The 18,804-nt window shown below is 47.3% G+C and overlaps 1 protein-coding gene and 1 long non-coding RNA gene across 2 annotated transcripts in view; one reads left to right on the top strand and one right to left on the bottom strand.

The window, feature by feature from the left end:
* Nucleotides 1-18,804, bottom strand: part of LOC140698220 (uncharacterized) — a 40,108-nt gene that overhangs the window by 3,464 nt on the left and 17,840 nt on the right. The window lies entirely within an intron of this gene.
* The window catches only part of LOC140698212 (myomegalin-like), a 33,734-nt gene that overhangs the window by 13,872 nt on the left and 1,058 nt on the right, over nt 1-18,804 (top strand). Inside the window, 13 exon segments of the mRNA XM_072967858.1 lie at nt 3,479-3,730; nt 5,015-5,146; nt 5,823-5,942; nt 7,403-7,592; nt 8,205-8,329; nt 11,290-11,514; nt 13,513-13,629; nt 14,175-14,270; nt 14,273-14,400; nt 15,543-15,686; nt 16,770-16,908; nt 17,196-17,242; nt 18,124-18,175. Coding sequence (XP_072823959.1) covers nt 3,479-3,730; nt 5,015-5,146; nt 5,823-5,942; nt 7,403-7,592; nt 8,205-8,329; nt 11,290-11,514; nt 13,513-13,629; nt 14,175-14,270; nt 14,273-14,400; nt 15,543-15,686; nt 16,770-16,908; nt 17,196-17,242; nt 18,124-18,175 — 1,767 coding nt within the window.

Below are 18,804 nucleotides of genomic sequence, written 5' to 3'. Positions count from 1 at the left end.
CTGGTTAGCCTTCCCCAGGCACCACTGCCCTCAGCTCCACCCAGCTTCCTGCCTTTCAGCTCTGCTGGCCCTCCCCTCCTTGGCTGCTGTGAGACACCCGTGGTCTCCTTGGCCGAGGCTCAGCAGGAGCTGCAGATGCTGCAGAAGCAGTTGGGAGAAAGTGAGCACTTCCTGCTGCATTTGTGTGCTTGCAACTGATGGGCCTACACTGTATTTCTCTGTATGGCTTTGGCTGGATGGCAGTTTTAAAAAATAGATTAGGGGTACATGTTATCAGTGGTCAATTGAGGGAGAGCTGTGCTTGCTGGTTTTGGAAATGTATTTACTGTTAACCTTTCTCGTGCGTGTGCATGTCTTATTCGTGAAGAGGTATATATGTTCATTAGGCCCAACACCTGGTGTTCCCCCACTGCTGTCAGTGTGGGGTAACTTCCACCAGATATGCTCAAGTCCTGACACACTGGTGACGTGTTTGCTGGAAGGGCATGGGAGAGAGATTTGGTGCCTTGCCTATGCAGGATGAAGTGACCAGAAAAAGATGGCCACATTCAATGGGATCCTTTCTACATCTGTTGTATCTTCCTACTGTGAAATGCTTTTGATCACGTTCAAATCCTGACATCATCAGGTTGGGAGCGATGGTGGAAGAGGGATTCTGAAGGGGTGACAAAAGTCCTCTTCCCATTGCACAAAGTTCATTTCTGCTTCTGTGCAGGTGACACAGGAGCAGCTAGAAGCAGAAGCAGAGGCTGTGATGTCTGATTGTGAATTCTGTCCACTCTCAGACATAGTTGATATTATGAAATCACAGAATTTATAGACTGTGTGCAGTCACCTTTTAGAGAAAGGTTTCTTGTACATATGGGCTGGATGCCTCATTGTAAAAAATTTTGTATGTGATGACTTGTAGCTTAAAAATTAAGGAAAGCGCTTCACATTATGAATTTGCACTCCAGTAGTGATTAAAAAACCAGAGAGTGGTTTGAAATTAATCTAAAACCACACTTTGCGCCTATGAAGAAACTTGAGTGAGGCAGAGATTGATGGTAGGGTCACCACACAGAGAGTGTCCAGTGACTGAAGACCACAGCTGAGAACCTGTGAACATGAAGCCCCAAAAGTCATTTGGACCAGCTGATTTGTCAGCCCTGAAAATAGATACACTGTCTACTCTGGCACTGGTTTGATTTCCAGAACCAGCTAGACTGAGACCATTTTGAGGACAGTTGGAACATCTTTTCTGCAGGCAGTGAGGAGGCCTGCTTCAGTGTCACACAGGTACAGCAATCTAGGCTTACCTAGCAATGTGAACCTGCTCTTACCTTGTGTGACAGAACCAGAGCAGGGAACTAAGGCTCATGGAGGTGATTACTTGTTCAAGGTCACTAGTAAGTGGGAGAAATGGGCTCTACCCCAGGTCTTCTGCTCCCAGTTCCATGTTGTTTCTAGTTAGTCTTTTCTGCTTAGAATGCTGTTGTTACCATCCTGCTCAGACATGGAGCTGGGAACTCAGCTGAACAACTCTGGAGGCTACTTGTATCAGTCTTTTCTCTCCCTCTTCAGAGATAAGAGGAAGGTACTGCTCTCTCTGACCTAGAACTTGCTACTACAGCAGCCCTGGAACCAACAATCAACGGATAACAAGTTTGTCCCCTGCCAAAAGGGCAAGAGTGTTCTCTAGATTTCTTTTCCTTGCCGCCTTTTCCTTCATCTTTCCACATTGTCAATTTGTGTTGGGTAAGAAGGAAAGATGGAAGGAGACTACTGAGCATGAAGAGGGGTCTGCTGATGTGGGTTAGAGTCATATCCAGTCTGTGCCACTGACCAGAGTTCCGATGGTTCCCGCATTGGAAAGGTTGTAGCCCTTCCTTTTGCCTCTGGAAACACAGTCCTTTCCAAGGGCCATCACTTACCAGTGCTCCACCTTTGCTTTAAACCAAGCTTCCATGTGGACAGTTGCGCATGGCGGCTTCTTGTCACCGTGGGGCCAAAATCTACTTGGGCAAGAGTCTGTCTGGCGTCTTTGCATGGTTTCAGGAGTGTGAGCTGTATTGTGTGGCTGGGGAGGCTGGAACCTGAGGATACTGATCACTATTACTGACAGACCTGGTGAGAAAGCAAGCTGACTCTTGACAACTACTGATTTCTCCCTTTGCCTTGTGTGGGGCCGGGGTTGAAGGAGATGTGAAAGAGGTAGGAAGTGACATCTCTTTTTAATTCCTGACTATAATTTAGATGCTTACATTGTTCATGCCCCGCCCTTATTTGCAATGATCCTAATAAATATCTAGTATTTTGCAAACCAGAGAATGAGAGACCCATGACATTACTTCTGAAACTTTTCTGCCTATTGGAATCAGCTGGGCTGATTTGAAAACATCCAGTGCCAAAGCTGTACCCCATCCCAGTGAAAGCATAATCTCTGGAGGTCCAGGCGTTAATACATGCTTTTACATTGTCTCAGGTGATTCCAGTATGTAGCCAAGTTTGAGAAATAGCTATAAATGAGGATCAAAATTGGCAACTGCCAGTTGCATTGACCCCTCAGTAGGATCTGGCTTAGTTGGAGGAAACGACCTCAGTCCTATTTCTTAAGAGGGGCTACCCATCTACTCCGCTGCCCATGTGGATAATCCCTGGAAGAAAACAGTCTTCTGAATGTGAATATCCTAAGCTACAGCCCTGTCCACCTCTCTCCCTCCCTCCACCAAGCCAGGCTTCTTTTCACACAGAAGCAGGGATGCTGGGGCAGGCCCATGATTTCAAAGATCTATGAAAGCAGCAGCCTATGAAATGAAAGGTCCCACCTCCTTCCACGGAAGGGTGTTTAAAGACCCTTCAGACAGGAGAGATGACATCCTGCATCCTTGAATCATGCTGTATAAGATCCAAGTCACCACTTGCCTTAAGCAGAACCTCCCCCAGCCTCAGCAGAGAGCTCATCAGTCTGCAGGAACTGAGGCCACCACGTCTAGCTGGAGTTACGCCCCCTTTCTTCTCTGGCAAACCCCAAATGGAAAAATGGAGAAATGGAAAAACTGGCTGGTTAGCTTTTGGGAAAGGCAAGTAATAATAGGGAAACAAATATTCCTGTTCACAGGAGTGCTCAGTGCTATACCCCAACGCACTTTTGACCCCTGACTTTGCCAATGAGTTCTACTTCTGGAACCTCCTAGACTCTATCCTGAGGAACTACAGAGGGAGCCAGGAGTAGGGCCACTGGACTCTTCCTCTGTGTACACTGGTGACTTTCCCATCCTTTATTCTTCCTCTACATCTTGGCGTCTCACGATAGTAAATATAAGGGGTGAAAGAGCCTCTAGTGTGTGAGTCCTCATCCAACTGGTATTCCGCAGTGGACTGGGATCTCTGATAGCCCACGTGTCCCCTCTAGTGTCTGCTCTCAGCAATCACACACTTCCTTGCCGAAGCTTCTTTTCTGATACTCTGCTTCTCACTGATGTTTCTTTCTGCCCAGGTGTCAACACTGTTCATCCTGCTTGCCCAGCCACACTGCAGAGCAACCATCTAGAAGCCAGCTCTTCCCAATACCTCAACCGTGCCGGGCCCCACTCTCCTCCAAGGGGCACCGTAGACCCGAGCAGAATCCCGGAGCCTGGGTACCTGGGCAGTAGTGGCCAGTGGGACATGATGAGGCCTCAGAAAGGGAGCATATCTGGGGATCTATCCTCAGGATCATCCATGTACCAGCTTAACTCCAAACCCACAGGTAAAGCACAAAGCCGAGCAGATCAGTCTGTGAGACGAAATCTCATTTAGAATCCACTTCTTTCCTGCCTGGGCAGGGCTGCTTTCCCTTCTCCTCTAGGCCCTGGTTCACAGTGGGGATAAAATGAAAGCACCTCATCAGTACTTAGTCCTTTCTAAGTACATCCATCATCTTCCCGGCCCAGGACCTCGGTGCTCTGCAGGGGTTTGGGAAAGTCAGGGGCTACCTCTGTGCACTCACATTCATGTCCTTCTCTCTCCCTCCATCCTGATTCCCTTTCCGTCCTTCCACAATGCCAGACACCAACATTCACAGAACATTCTTCCGTCAGTCAGGAGTTGTTACAGAAGTGAGGCTGTTTCTACACAGCTCCCCCCCCCCATATGTATATCCTGTGTACAAACCCATTTAAACTCTCCCTCTCACTCCTAGCTCTCCCAGTCAGGGGCCAGAGACATCACACTAACTGGAGAGGTGGAGCTATACAGGTGAATGCTGGGATGCAGCCCAGTTCCAACAGGAAGAGCTGTAATTTTCAGAAAGAGGCTGGATTCAAAGCAAAATGAGGCAGTTGATGTAGTGTGTCATTGGCACCTTTCCCCCTGCTTTTTGTTGCATCTTTTAGCCTTCCTTGCGGGTGTTGATTCCTCCCCTATAGTCAGACTCCAGATCCCTATATCAGCCCAGGCTCCTTTATTCCTTCCATGTGCAAAGTGATGTAAGGGAAGCAGACTGTCAGTCACTAACCACACAGGATGAGTTTACATGATGTACTAACTTTTACCTTAGGCCTTCTCTCTACAGGTGCAGGAAGGGCTTTGTCCCTTGCTAAAGAATGTTTAGTCAAGAATCACTAAGAGGAAAGGTATTAGGGTAGAGTAAGGCCTTCTCTATAACACCCGAAGTCGCACTCAGGAAACAGCCACACCTTTCCGTGTGCTAGACTGATGTCCACAGCCTTCAGCTATTTTTCTAAACCATGTGAAACCCCTTACACTTACCAGTTAACCAAGTAACTGTACACGTACCCTTACAACTCCGTTACACGTACCCCTGCATGGGAAGGGGCCTGTGGGGCTTGCCTAGCCCCAGGCTGTCCAGTTTTTTGAAGCCAATTTACTGTTTAAACAGTCACCTGAGCTCATGGGTGCCTGTGAGAGAGGATGGTGATGTTTAGGGATCTTGCTGAGAGACCACTGGCTGAGCCCATCTCCCAAGTGGGCCCCACTAGTGACCAGGATTCTCCATCTCCCACCTCCTGCTGTCCTGGTGGGATGGCTGCAGGGGCTGACCTGCTGGAGGAGCATCTGGGTGAAATCCGGAACCTGCGCCAGCGCCTGGAGGAGTCCATCTGCATTAATGACCGCCTGAGGGAGCAGCTGGAACACAGGCTCAGCTCCACTGCCCGCGGAAGCGGTAGGAGAGGCTCAGGTCTTCTACTTCTGGTCGTAACTAGGGAACTTCTGAAGGTCAGGCCTTAGGGGGAGTTTGCAGGTTTCAAAGCATGGTGGTTTGCTTTTCTCCACTTGCTCTTTGCAATCAGTAAGGGGAGGGGACAAGTTCTATTCTCCTCACTTTGTAGATGTATCTGAGCTCAAAGAGTAACTTTCCTCATGGAAGAACTAACCAGGTCTGATCCCAGGAATCCTCTGACTTCTCATCCCATCCTTAATCTGTTCATATGCTGCCTGCTGACTTCTCTGGGCCCTTGTCCTATGACTGACAAGTGGTAGACCCAGGTCTGCCGGGTCCTGCCCCAGCCACTTACCAAGGCTGCCTTGCTCCACACACCCTCCTCCCAGGCTGCTGACACTCGGACACTGTCCGTTCCACACACCCTTCTCCTGCCACCACCCCAGCACCAGCTATTTAGGGCAAAGAGCCTCCTGAACAACTACGGCCAGGATATGGGATCATGCATGCGAAGAACCCATCCACAGGAGGCACAGGAAAATCAGGCATTTGGCTCACCAGGCTTTAGGCCCAGGACTCCAGTCCTCAGGGGTTTCTGCTGGGTTGGGACAGAACGGGCAGTTTTGAGAGCTTCTGTGACCCAAAGTTGTAACTTGTCTGCCTGCACTTTTCGGGACAGGATCCACCTCTAACTTCTACAGTCCAGGCCTGGAGTCCACACCTCAGCTCTACAGTGAGAACAGAGTCCTTAGGGAGGAAAACCGAAGCCTTCAGGCTCAGCTGAGTCATGTTTCCAGAGGTGAGTGATCAAAAGCCACAAAGTGTGGTCAGTCTCAGGCCATTTTCTTCCCTGGCCACACTGATCACCCACTGGAGCAGCCAAGAGAGAAAGTGGAGAGAACAGAGCTACCCAGATCCACCAGCCCAAAACCTCCATAGCTATTCTCAGTCTAGAAAGGGCTACTTCCTGCCAGTTCCCAGCCTTGGGCCCTCAGCCTCCTATGCTGCAGGGACAAGGAGCTCTAGGAAATCCACCACTTCTGTGCAGAGCTTCCTGCAGATATTCACAGTCATTAGCTACCAAACTGGATACCTGTGGGTATCTGTTCTACCTGCCTGAAAATCACAGCTGGTTTGGAACCAGAAAAGGAAGGAACGTGAGAGCCTACACACCCTCTCAGGTTTCTCCAGACTTTGCTGCTGCTCTGAGTGCCCCTCCCAGTGCTGATATGCTATCCCCACATCTCCTCACCATCTCCCCACCAACTCCCTATTCATACACTCTGGGTTCCTCCTTGGTCACCAATCTTCATGATTATTTCTGGACGTGTTAGCAGAATGTCCTCCCGAGCTTTCCCAACACTATTCAGTGGGCATCCACGAGTGAGCATCACTTCCTGTGTGCAGCTGGAGGCAGTTGACCATAGTGTTACTTGACTGGATGCAATCGATATATTTTTAATTACAAATTATTTTTATTTACAAATATTTATTAAATAACCATAACAGATAAAGAATAGTGGCTAAGAGGATTAAGCCCAGAATGAAAGAATGCTTGTGGAAAAGGAAAAAGACATCAAGAGATATTTCTGAATTAGCCTCTTCAGAGCAATAAGGTGTGAGAGGAAAGGTCGCTGCTTGGGAGGATAATGAACGTCATAGATAAGGGAGAAGGCAGAACTACTAAACTACCATTGCTGCCTGGAAAGACTCGCCCAGACTTACAGGTGAGAAGGTAGTAAGGTGTAAGTGAGCACCATCTGCCAGGCCCAGGTGATTCCACCCCAGAGGACTGACAGCACTGGAACCTTATTCTCAGAGTTCCTGTTGATAGTCTTTGAGAAATCATGATGATCAGAGAGAGGCTGCAAGCCCAGGAAAGAACAGATGTTCCCATTTTTGAAATGATGAAAATAATATATTCTAAAAACTTGAGTTAGCAAAACTCTAGAATAGATTATTGCACAGAAGGTATGTGAGCACTTAGAAAATAGCATTAGAAACCAGAATGTCTTCTGTGAAACAAAGTAGGTCATATTAAATCAGAGGGTCAAGGGCATTGCAAAGATACCGGTTCCCCATTCCCCAGAGTGTGTGGATCCAGTGAGTAGACACTCGCATCGCCTCCCCTGGCAGGCTGCAGCATATGCTGGCCTTCCTTTTACCTTAGTTCTGTTTGTCAGGGTGGATGTGCTTGGGCTCATCTTCCTGCTGACCTCTGGCCCCACAATATAAATGTTCCTGTGTTCTGCTCACCAGAGCGCTCCCAGGAAACAGAATGCCTGAGGGAGGCTCTGCTGACCTCTCGATCTCGGCTTCAAGAGCTGGAAATGGAGCTGGAGCACCAAAAGGTGGGACGGCAGCAGCTTTTGGAAGACTTGAAGGAGAAGCAGCAGGAAATCTTGCATTTCCAGGAGGAACGACTGTCTCTCCATGAGAAAGACTCCAAGTAAGAGGAAGCCCACTCATAAAGAAGGTGGCTCCATCTTAAGATTTAGGAAAAAGGATATTGGCAAGACAGTTCATGGTCCTTTTTGGAAGCCTCAATTTCCTCTCTGCTATTCCAGATTTATGGGTGACTTTGAAAAGAAGGAAGGACTTCTCTGGGAATGCCTTTTTCATTGCAAAGTTGAGAGGGTAAAACCGTGTTATAGCGGCTTCAGCATATTAGATACTGGAGAAAGTACGTTCTACTGCTTCCAGTTAGTTTGAGGACATGAGTCTCATCGTGACCTGGGAAGCTTCTATACCAGCCATGACGCTAGTTCCCAGCACAGACCCTGTAACTGCTTGTCAGCGTGAAAAGAGCACTGTAGGGGCAGTGAGAATACCGGATGGCATGTCCTGGGTCCTGCAGCTAATGGCATGACTCCAAGCAGAGTTACTTTCCCTCTCTGAGCCTCTGTTGCTACATCTGTAAAATAAAAGTGATGGTCTTCATGACCTCTGACTTGATGTCTAGGGCTAAAACTCTGTGATGCAAAAGTTGGTTCACAGGCTCTTGCCCTGGTGTGGCCAAGGGGTCCCTAAGCTCAGCGGGCCCTTGCTTGTCTCCTGGCAGGCTGCAGCAGAAGCTGGCCCTCTTGCAGCAACAGTGTGAAGAGAAACAGCAGCTCTTCGAGTCCCTCCAGTCGGAGGTACAGATCTACGAGGCACTTTATGGCAGTTCCAGGAAGGGGCTGAAAGGTATGTGTATCTGCCTCTTCCCCACCCTGTGAGCTGCCTGCTCTTGCTAAGGATCCTGGTGAAGTCTTTACCTTGGGAGTTGTGGAGATCTTGGAAACCTACAGAGGTCTGTCTCAGAAAAAACCTCACTCACTGAGGCTCCCAATAGGAAGGGAGGGGAGCTCTCACACACAAAGCCCAGGGGTTGGTGACATGAGCAAGATCCAGCCTTAATGTCCTTAAAAGTCGGCCACAGGCATCAAACTCACCCACCTAGATGGTCTCAGATAAGCGAATCAAACTCCAGATTATATAATGATTTTCATTTTTAACACAACTGCCCTGGTGGTATCATCATTTGAAAACATCTTAAATGTTGTGAATTCTGACCACCCACGCAACCTGGTCCCACCCTGACCTTTCCTCACTGAGAAAATTAAAAGACTTTTTAAAAATTTCAGAAATACTACTAACAGGACCTATATTTTCAGCCTAGATTTAAATTTTAAACTCTTGTAGTGAGGATTTTTGCTACCTGCTAGTATTTGAGAATCTTATTAACATTTCCCCATTCTTCTTCAAATGGGGAGGGCATTCTAAACACAATTACTCCAAGTAGGCTAGAACAGAGGGCTGATGTCAATGTGATGAAATCTAGCAAAGATTAAAAATACTCCTGACTTTGGTTAAAAATATCGGTGGTAGATATACAGGAAGGGGAGATCTTGCTCTGTAGCCACTGGTGGGCTTGAGGACGGGGGAGTTAGGTAGAAACACATTTACACAAGGAAGTTGTAGGCCAGAGTTGCTAGAAAAGCCAAGTTAACCTGAGACCACAGTGGTACAGCTGTGCTGTCCACATGGAGAGACCATGTCAGAAATACTGTTAGATTGTGGGGTGCCATCTTGTAAAAGGGACATTGACAAACAAGGGAATGTAATGAAGACAGGGACCAAATATCTCAGACTGGTTGAAGAAACTAAAAAACTGTAGGCTTGGAAAAGATCATATGACTATGAGAACGGGCTTCAGATATTTGAAGAACTGTCAGGTGAAGAGGAGCTGATGTGTTGTTATCCCTTCAGAGGGCTGAACAAGGGCCAGAGGGTGAAGGGCAATGGAATTGGGATCTGCACAGTTAATGCTTTCCTTCCCACTAAAGCCTTCTAGTGATGGATTGGCTGTTTCGAAGCAGTCGGCTTCCTATCCAAGCCCCGTTTAAATAGAAAGAGATGATTTTTCAAGGATCCCGTTGAAAAAGTTCTTGCTTTGGATGGGATGCTGACTCCCTGAACTTTTCAACTCTTTGTTTGTTTGTTTGTTTGTTTTTTGACTATATGTTTAAAAGCTCCTTAAGTACTATGGTTTATTATAATTTCACTGTTCAGCCAAATTTGAATCTTCATCAGATGTGACTGAGTTTTCTAATTTGTTGATGAGAAGTTGATCGAGAACTTGAAGAATTAAAGAAGCACAGCAGGCTTCAGAACAGCTTATGTACAAAGTCATGGAAGTGCTGGGTCAGGGGGAAGACCAACCAGCCTAGAGGGGAGTTTTGTATTGAAGGCAAGAGAATGGAGTCAGATTAGTTGAAAGGAGAGTTGCCAGTATATAGAAGGCCTACGAGGTAGGATGACAATTTACTCTGTGTAGTAGGCAACGGAAAATGAGTATATTTTCCAAGCAAAATGGGTACATGATGGAAACAGAATTTTAAGATAGTAAGACTGGTGTCACATACTGGAGTTGGGAGTCCAACATTAGAATCAGGGAAACCTGTTTGAATGGGTGTAGTGATATTATGGGTGTTAAGTGTGGAGGGTCTCATATAAGGTGTAATCAGAAGATGAAGGAGAATAAATAGATGAAAAAATTTTAAATAATAAGCAACAATTTGTGAGAATTTGGATTTCAGAAAAGAACAAAAGGGAGGAGCATCATGGAACTTTGGGGTTGGTATCTGGAAACCACTTCATCCTCAGCTACCTCCCCTTTCATGTCTTGCTCCCTTATAATGGGTCTTTCAGGATTCATCTCAAAGCTCCTACCACTAAGGCCCCATTATCCCTTATCCTTAACTCTATGACCCAATAAGAACTCTGAATTAAAATCTTTTTAATACACACATTTGGTGACAAATCCTAACTGAACTGATGAAAGAATATTCATAGTCTTCATTTATCTCATTTAGTGAGAATATTCGCATAGCTCATTACAGGACTATGAATGTGTTTGGAAAAACAAAAAAATTTAGTTTCTGGACCTATGGCCCAGATGCAACTGGGTGCATGTGTTAGATGGTATTTGCATCCTATTGCCTTGCTAAAAACCCAAACAAATTCCATCTTTTGAAAGAACATTTGGCTTCATAGTTTTTAGATGAACAGTTGTGGTCTTGTAGAATATTTGTTTAATCTCTTCTTCCCCAGTACACAGAAACAGACTACGGGTGGTGAGTGGAGATAAAAAAACAAACAAACAAACAAGGAGAAATTGAGAAGTCCAATTAGTTATGATCCTTGGTCTGTGGTACCCCACTCCCATTCTTACCTGCTGCCCAAGACCCGAGGCCTTTCTCCTCCTCTCCCCTTTGACCCCTGAGTGTGGAAATCATCGACTCTCCTCCCTCAGCACCTTCCCTTCTCTAGTTCAGTACACCTATCTTGGAAGACCCTGTTTCTAGCCTGCAGGACTAAGGTTAATAGAGAGGTAAAATAATAGGCTTGACTTCACCTGCCAATCAGATGCCCTCCAGGTGCACAAGGGTCATTTGAGCCTCAGGGAAACTCTAGACTGGAGTGTGCGCCATCTCAGTGTGTGCCAGGCCCCCCACTGGAAGAGGGACATCTCCATCACAGGTGTGTTGCCTGGGACCCTGAGACACCGTGGTCCTTGGCAGGAAGGAATGTCACAGAGAAGTGTTCTGACAGATGCTTGGAAAGAATCAGTGCTACCAGAGCCCTCCTCTCTCTCCTTACAGCTTACACTTGGGATGCTTGTCACCAAGTCCCTTTGAGCAGTGACTTGAGCCACCTGGTGGCAGAGATCCGAGCTTTGAGAGGGCAGCTGGAGCAGAGCATTCAGGTGAACAACTGTCTGCGAGTGCAGCTCGAGCAGCAGTTGGATGGAGGTGCCAGCAAAGCCGGCCTCAGCCCCTTCTTCCCTGTCAGCCCTGACCCTGGAAGCAAGCAGCCGCTCTTCCAAGGTAGGAAGGAAAAGGGGATCAGGAAGCCCTCAGCCAGTGGGGAGGTCCCCGGGATGTCTGTGGTGGAAGGCACAATCTTGCCTCTTCCATGCTCCTTAAGGTCGGGGTGAAATCAGAGATGCTTCAATACAGTGCCCGAGTGAGAGAGTGGGATTTAGGGTAAGATCTGGCTCCAGATTCTGAGTTTGCGATTTATAGGTGTTTGCCTGGAATTTAAACTCCTCAGGCTATTTAAGCCTTAGCTTCCTCATCTTTAAATGAAGATTATATTAATATATACTGTGCATGGCTATGTGGGGCATTAAATGAAATAATGTACAAGTGCCTGGCATAATAAGAAATGCTTAAGAATTAACAGCTATGTATGTTAATGTCTATTCCTTGTATTTGTGGAGTGCTTTAAATTTTACATGCTTTCAAATAATTTTTCAAATCATTTCATCACAGGTAGGGTAGGTTTTACTGTCTCTGTATTTCACATGAGAAAACTCAGGCACTAAGACATTAGCTGACATGTTAAGGTTGACAGGAGTTGAGAGACCAACCCAGGACTCAAAGCAGAACTTGTGGTTTCCAGTCTGTGCTCCCTCTGCCTCACCATGCCGTGTCTTGGTATTACTGGCCTTCCCAGACTCTCTGGCCTGGCTTCCTCTGCCTAACATGAGGGGAACTCAGCCATGTGGCAAAACGTTCCTGTCCCTGAGGAAACCCTGGCTGTAGGAAGGCAGTGGGAGGTGGTGGTGCTGTTCCAGGTATAGTCACCCACTTCTGCTGCCCTGCCCCCGGCTTGCCTCTCCAGATACAAATGTTTACACAGTTCTCTCCCGCTCTTCTCAGTATCATTCATCAATCAGTCTCATGTCCTCTGGTTTTAATATGAGTGTCAATACCGCCCCAATGAATATTGACACATTCATTTCTACTTCCTCTTCTTTTTTCCTTTTGATAGACCATTTAATTCACCATCTCCACTCACCACTATGGACATGTCCTCAATTTTATTCTAAATGGGAACCATTCTGCTCTGGATTATCTAAAGATGAGCTTTTACACTTTCATGCCTGGTTTACCCGTTTTTTGTTTTTTTTTTTTCTGGTTCTGCGAGATTCATGTATCAATGACCTTATCTGTCCAATGAAGGTGATTTCCCCCAATCATGTTGCTGTGGCCGTTAAATAAGAAAGCGTACGTGGACCACCAAGCAAAATGCCTGGCACATAAAACATTTCTGGTTAAAATTAGGTGGATGCCTCACATACTCGGGCTGCCGTGCGGCTGTCATGCTCAGTTGTGTCTCCCTTTCATCCCTTTAACAAGGCTTTCCCCACTCACTGCCTCCCCACCACTTGAGCCAGGACTCTGCCCTGCTGGCTCAGTCACTCCTCCTCCTCCTTGTCCAGTGCAGAGGCCTGAGCCAGAAAGCAGGCTCTAGGCCACATTTGCCTGAGCAGAATCATTCCTGTCTCTTTGTGATATTTCCCAATTCCTCCCCTGCAGGATTGCTGCCTGGCCTCCAAGAGGGCGTCTCTAACTCACCAAGGCTTCTGTCGCCTGTTCTTCTCACACCACTGCATATTTCCCAGTCCCCACTCATCACAATGGTGGTTAGAGTGCTGAGTTTAATGGCCCATAAATCCATTCATTCTTTGATCAAATATTTTTACCATATATACTGCATATATTTATGCATATTTATATTTAGTTTCAAAGCACTGCACTGGACACTGCGTACAAAATTATATTCAAAAACTGGGGTAAGAAAAGTATATCTAGTAATTTTTCAAACTAGAAGTTGCTCTGTGAATTATAGGAACCTCCTTTTGTTCCAAACTAAGTGATCTGCTTACTGTTGCTTTTAAATGTGGTACATGGGTGATGATTATGTAAGAGGGGGGTCCTCTTGCCTTACTGTCTGGTGGTGAAGACTAGGCTGTGCACGTGCTTGGGGAGCAGTGTGTTCCCAGGGTTCCTAAAGTTGTGGTTACCTTGACTCCCTAGATTCAGTTGCCTCCCCTCCAGTTCGGGACGTGGGCATGAATTCTCCAGCTGTGGTCTTCCCCAGCTCTTCTTCCGCTGCTCCTGGCTCTGAGACCACAACTTTTAATAGGACAAATGGTAAATAAGGCAACTACAGGACTCAGGGACTGACGATGGAAAATTATTAGTGCGAGTAACCTTTGTTTCTCTGTATACGCATTATCTAAATTTAGAGATTTTTCTCTGCATGTCCCAAGGCCTTTAGCCCTGCTCATTGCACCTTCTGTGCTGCCTTTCTTCCTCGTGCTGTTTTCCGATTGCTCTGCTGTTGCCTCACTGCAGTCACCCAATTTTTGAAAGTGTTCTCTGGGTCCAGCTTCATTTCCTTATCTGTGTCTTCTCAACCCCGTAGTTAAAAATTTGTGTGTATAATATATGTCCTGAATATTTCATTTGTCAATAAGGATAAAATTTGCCTCCTGGCGATTTTATCATTATGAGAGGATATAAGAAAGATTATAAAAATGTAGAACCCAGAATATATAAGGATTTCACACCATGCTTGTACTTTCCAAGACTGTCTTATTTCTGCCCCCTTTCATTATTTGACTTCTCTTTTGTATTGAACTAAGGAATCATTATGAATAACAGTGCTTTTGTGCTGTTGTGGTTTGATTGTTCAGAGCTGGGTTCGGATGCTTCTCCTGGAATAAAGACCCCTCCCAAGTTGGAGGGTGATGCTACTGACGGCTCCTTTGCCAATAAGCATGGCCGCCACGTCATGGCCACATTGATGACTACAGCGTCCTAAGACAGCAGATCGGGGAGGGCAGACTGCTGGTCAAGAAGATAGCATCTCTCACGAGATCAGCCTGCAACCTCCCTGGCCTTGAAGCTCCGGGCACAGAGGTAATTACATCGTTCCATTACAGACCTCTTTCTTGCATATTTTCCGTATGCCCTTCCTTCTTCTGATTTTAGCTCCTTCTGCTATTTTTTTCCCCATGCTTCACATCTCCCAACAGCTGAGGATATATGTTCCATTTACACCCAGTTGGGCCTTTTGTCTTCATCTGCTAATTTCACGATAAGCTCTGCTCTGTTCCAGATGTAGCTGACTTGGCATTTCCACTCAGAACCATAGAAAAGCCTGTGCAGCACTGCCGTCCTCATCAGTAGAGCATTTTTAAAGTGTTGACATACACATGGGACTGTACTGAGCACCCTTTGGTAGCTTATTATCTGCTAAAGTCATGCTGGCACATGGCCATCCTTGGGCAGAAGAAAATCACTTAATCAGTTTGCTAGAAATTGAAAATTTGCGTCGATATGGGCTAAATGTGCGGAAGGAGTGAGGAACATGGCAGCCATGGAATTTCCTGGTTCAGACTGAGCCGGGGAGGAGGGTAGAAAGCAGATCTCAGAGCCCTTCACCAGGAGAGACCAGGCACCCCCAGCTGCGGTGCTGTCTGAGCCACTGGAGACGCATGGATGCTCAGGGAGAGGCCTGTGCCCAGGAGCCCCCTCACTAGGGAGGGAGCCCCACACCTGACTACATAAGCATAACAAGGGGCTCCAGGCACAATGTTAGAAGCTGCACTCTGGGTGTGAGGGCATGAACCGAGAATTGGGTGTTACTGGCACAGGGGATGCCACAGAGGATGTGTACGTTCTCCGGGGAAGAGGGCATGTCAGGTAAAGGGAGCAGCACCTCAATCCTTTGAGCTACAAATGGTTCAGCCCATTTGTAGCATGAGGTGTGAATTAGGGCAGGGCACAGTGCAAAAATTAGGGACCTTAAACTCCAGAGCATGTGCAGGACTAGGAGCTGAAGAGTATGGGGAAGGCTGGAATCAAATGAACTCTTGCAAGTGGGAGGGCCCTGCTGAGGTCAGAGATCCTGAGATTCAGGGTTAGAAAAGGGTTTCACAGGTTCAAGCAGGTCCCTGTCTGTGCCTCACTCACAAAGGAAGCTGGGGCCTGTGCTCACAGGAAAAAAAAGTGATTGCTCAGCCCCAGGGATGTCCATGGCTACCTCCCCCTTTTCCCAGGCGATGGGCAGCAAAGGCATCCAGGAGCTTCAGAGCAGCACCAATGCCCTGCATCACCGGCTGGAGGAGGCAGCCTCCCTCCTCACCGTGTTCTGGCGAGCAGCCTTGCCAAGCTCCGATGGTTCTGCACTGCATGGAAAGTCGGTAAGAGGCCAGCGTCATCTACTCGTTCTGCCCCCCCAAAATCCTTATGCCTCCACAGTCTGCAGACCCTGAAGATCAGGAGCTGAATGGTCAATTGGGACAGAGGGGACCAGAGAAAGGAGACCTCTCCTCCATGGTGGCTGCTTTCAGCACAGCTCTGATGACATCCCCTCTCCTTTGACCCCTGACTCCTGGGATAACTAATTAAAGAGGAAAAGGAGAGGATATGGAGGAGGGAGAGACAGGAGAGCTCTGATAACCCATTCATGTTCACTTTCTTTACCTGTCTGATGTTTGCCTGAGCTCAAGTTCAGGGACACGTTAAAACATCAAGAACTTCTGTCTTCACCCCACCCCACTTCCACAAATCAGGTAGGATCACAGAATGTCATCATGAGTTGACCAGCCTCTTTTAGCCACCCACTGGAATCCCAACAAATCACTTAAATTTCAGTCTCCAGGTCAGGCCAGGGGAGAGTCAACCTCCCCCGGGTGCTCTCAAGCCAGCTCTCTGGTTGGTGACCTTGAATAGCCAGGTTTCAGGATCCCCTCCCAGGGGTTCTAACTCCAGACTAATATCACTGACACCTGACATCTTAGGAGACCCAACTATGCTAATTCCAGAGGAGGGGGTGATTTTCCATTTTGAAGTTGGCAGGGATATTTACAAAATTGCAGACTGTTTCAGGCCAGCCCTGTCTTGCCAGTCACCATATTCCTAACAACCAAGTCTTACTTGTGTAGCCCAAGTGATATGATTAATGTCAACACTAAATCTGAGCTCCTGTTCACAGCTGACGGTTTCAGAGCTGGCCTGGAGTCAGGTCCTGTGCAGCAACAGGAGTGTAGCCTGTGCTAACGTGCACGGGGGCTTCCAGCTTCTCAGTGTTCATACCTAATGGCCTCATTCTGAGCTGACATCTGCCGGAGGGTTTTAGATGCTTTAACTGGTGGGGTAGGGAGAATTGAGTCCAAAAATAGTTGAGAAGATTGTAAAATCCTATTTTGGGTTGTTAGGAGCCACAAAGCCCGGGGGGCTTTCAGATTTCTGACCATTGACAGAGAGCCTGTTTCTCTTCCCAGGGAGAGTCCATGAAAAGGGAGCTTCTAGAGCTGAAAACCAAACTATCCAAACAGGAGAGTCTCCTTCAGAGCACGGCAGAGCGTCTGAAGACTGCCAACCAGCAGAAGGAGAGCATGGAGCAGTTCATCTTCAGCCAGTGTGGGTGTCCCCCTACCACGGAATAGGACACAAGATGGGGGAACTTGCAGACTCCCCGCTTGTGCTGTGGATGCAGAGTGACCAGAGAGGCTAGGGAAAGGGGGAGACTGATGTGACATCCGTGAACCTCCCGTTTTATCAGTAATCATGGATGCTGGGGGTGGTGTTGGGGGGCAGCAGGAGACCCCAAGCTGAGTGGCCAGAAAGAAAGCTTTAGAGCACACACCCAAGGCAAGTATGGGCCCCCCTGGTAACTTCTCCCTTGTGGGGCTGTTTTCGTTTTTCAGTGACCCGGACACACGATGTTTTGAAGAAGGCAAGGACTAATTTGGAGGTAAGGAAACCACAGCATTAGTCAGAGCCATAGAGCCTGCTTCAAACCCTTCAGCATCTGTCATCAGAGTCGGGAGGTCATCTCTGACCTTCCCTGACCTTCCAGGAGAGACTTCTGGTCCACTTGCAGGAGCACAGGTCCTCAATGAGCATCTGTCCAATTTCCACCCCATCAGCACTCCCACCCCAATCAGCAACCTCCCCTGCCATCTAGGTTCACTCTCACTTTGTCATCACCTTCTCTTTACTGCAATATTCTCTCCTTCATGCCAAGTCAAGAGTGTGGAGAAATGCAATTCAGTTGATTCTCGAGGTCAGAGGACATAAGGGGTCTGCCTCTGTGTTAAGATTTCAGTAAAGGGATCCTGAGGTCACTCATGTGTTCTGGGGTTTCCTGTACCACTTTATGAAAAAATAACTGCAAGATACAGCCTACTAAACAGATTTCACTATACAGTATGGAGCTGAGAACAGCATTGGGATTTTGGCAGAGTTTTCTTCAAGCAACAACACAAAAGAAAATCATTGGGTCTTACTGATCGAAAAAAGAACAGGGTAATAAACTAAAGGGAAGATTTTACATATATGGGAGACATTCTCTGTTTATTGAAAACACTAACACCTTCTTTAGGAACCACTTTGAAGAAAACTTGAGGTGTTAAGAAATGACTTAAAAATCAGAAATTAAACCTTTTACACTGGCCATCGAAGCTTTACCATAAGTAACTGAGCATATGCCTAGGAATGTTCCTAAACTGTAATCTAGAGAATGTTGACCTCACAGTGTCAAAATGGGTTGGGCCATAATTTAACTCTGCCTTTTTGTGTGCTAATTCCTTTTGTTTTTCTCTGATGATTCCTTTCTTTCCTGAGCCTTTTTAGAAGAACACTTACAGGATTGCCTCTGTAAAGCCTTATTCCTGTCCCAGCAAAGGTAACCCAATAGCCTCTGGTACCCGCTGGCTTCCCTAATTTGGAAGAGTCCTCTCGACTTCTGCTAGGTCATTGGAAAGGGCCCGAGGACTGAGTTCTAATCCCAGGCTTGTCACTAACTGGCTGTGTGGCTTTTGCTGACCTCAGTCTCTGTGAGCCTGCTGCCCCTCATCTGTAAGAGGTGGCACCAAGAAGGTCTCTGATGTCCCTGCTGACGTGGCCCGTCCCACTCCTCCTTAAGTCACAGGACACAAAAGGGGGACTTGCCTGCAAAATGCCCTCTCCTTCCTCCAACAGGCTGTTTCTATATGTGCATGTTTCATGCTAAGCTGTTTTCCTGTTTATCACAAAAGCCATCCTTTTGCTCCAAGGTGAATTGGAGAGGGAACTGGTCCCTCAAGAGGGAGTGGTAGGATCATGCCACCTGGTGTGCAGTGGCTTTGAGCAGACGTATCACCACAGGAGGGTGTGGGGGGCTTTTCCACTAACCTGGTGGCACCAGTTGCTCCTCCAGACCTCAGCATACCCCCTCAGCTCATCCTGTTAATAGGCTCTCACGGAGCTCCTGGCTTCTGTCACCAATCAGCTCTCTCTGCAGCCTCAGTTAGCCACCAGCAGGGCCTGATAATG

The sequence above is a fragment of the Vicugna pacos genome, chromosome 9 (genome assembly GCF_048564905.1).
Source record: "Vicugna pacos chromosome 9, VicPac4, whole genome shotgun sequence".
NCBI lineage: Eukaryota > Metazoa > Chordata > Mammalia > Artiodactyla > Camelidae > Vicugna > Vicugna pacos.
This window is presented reverse-complemented; position numbering and strand designations above follow the sequence as displayed.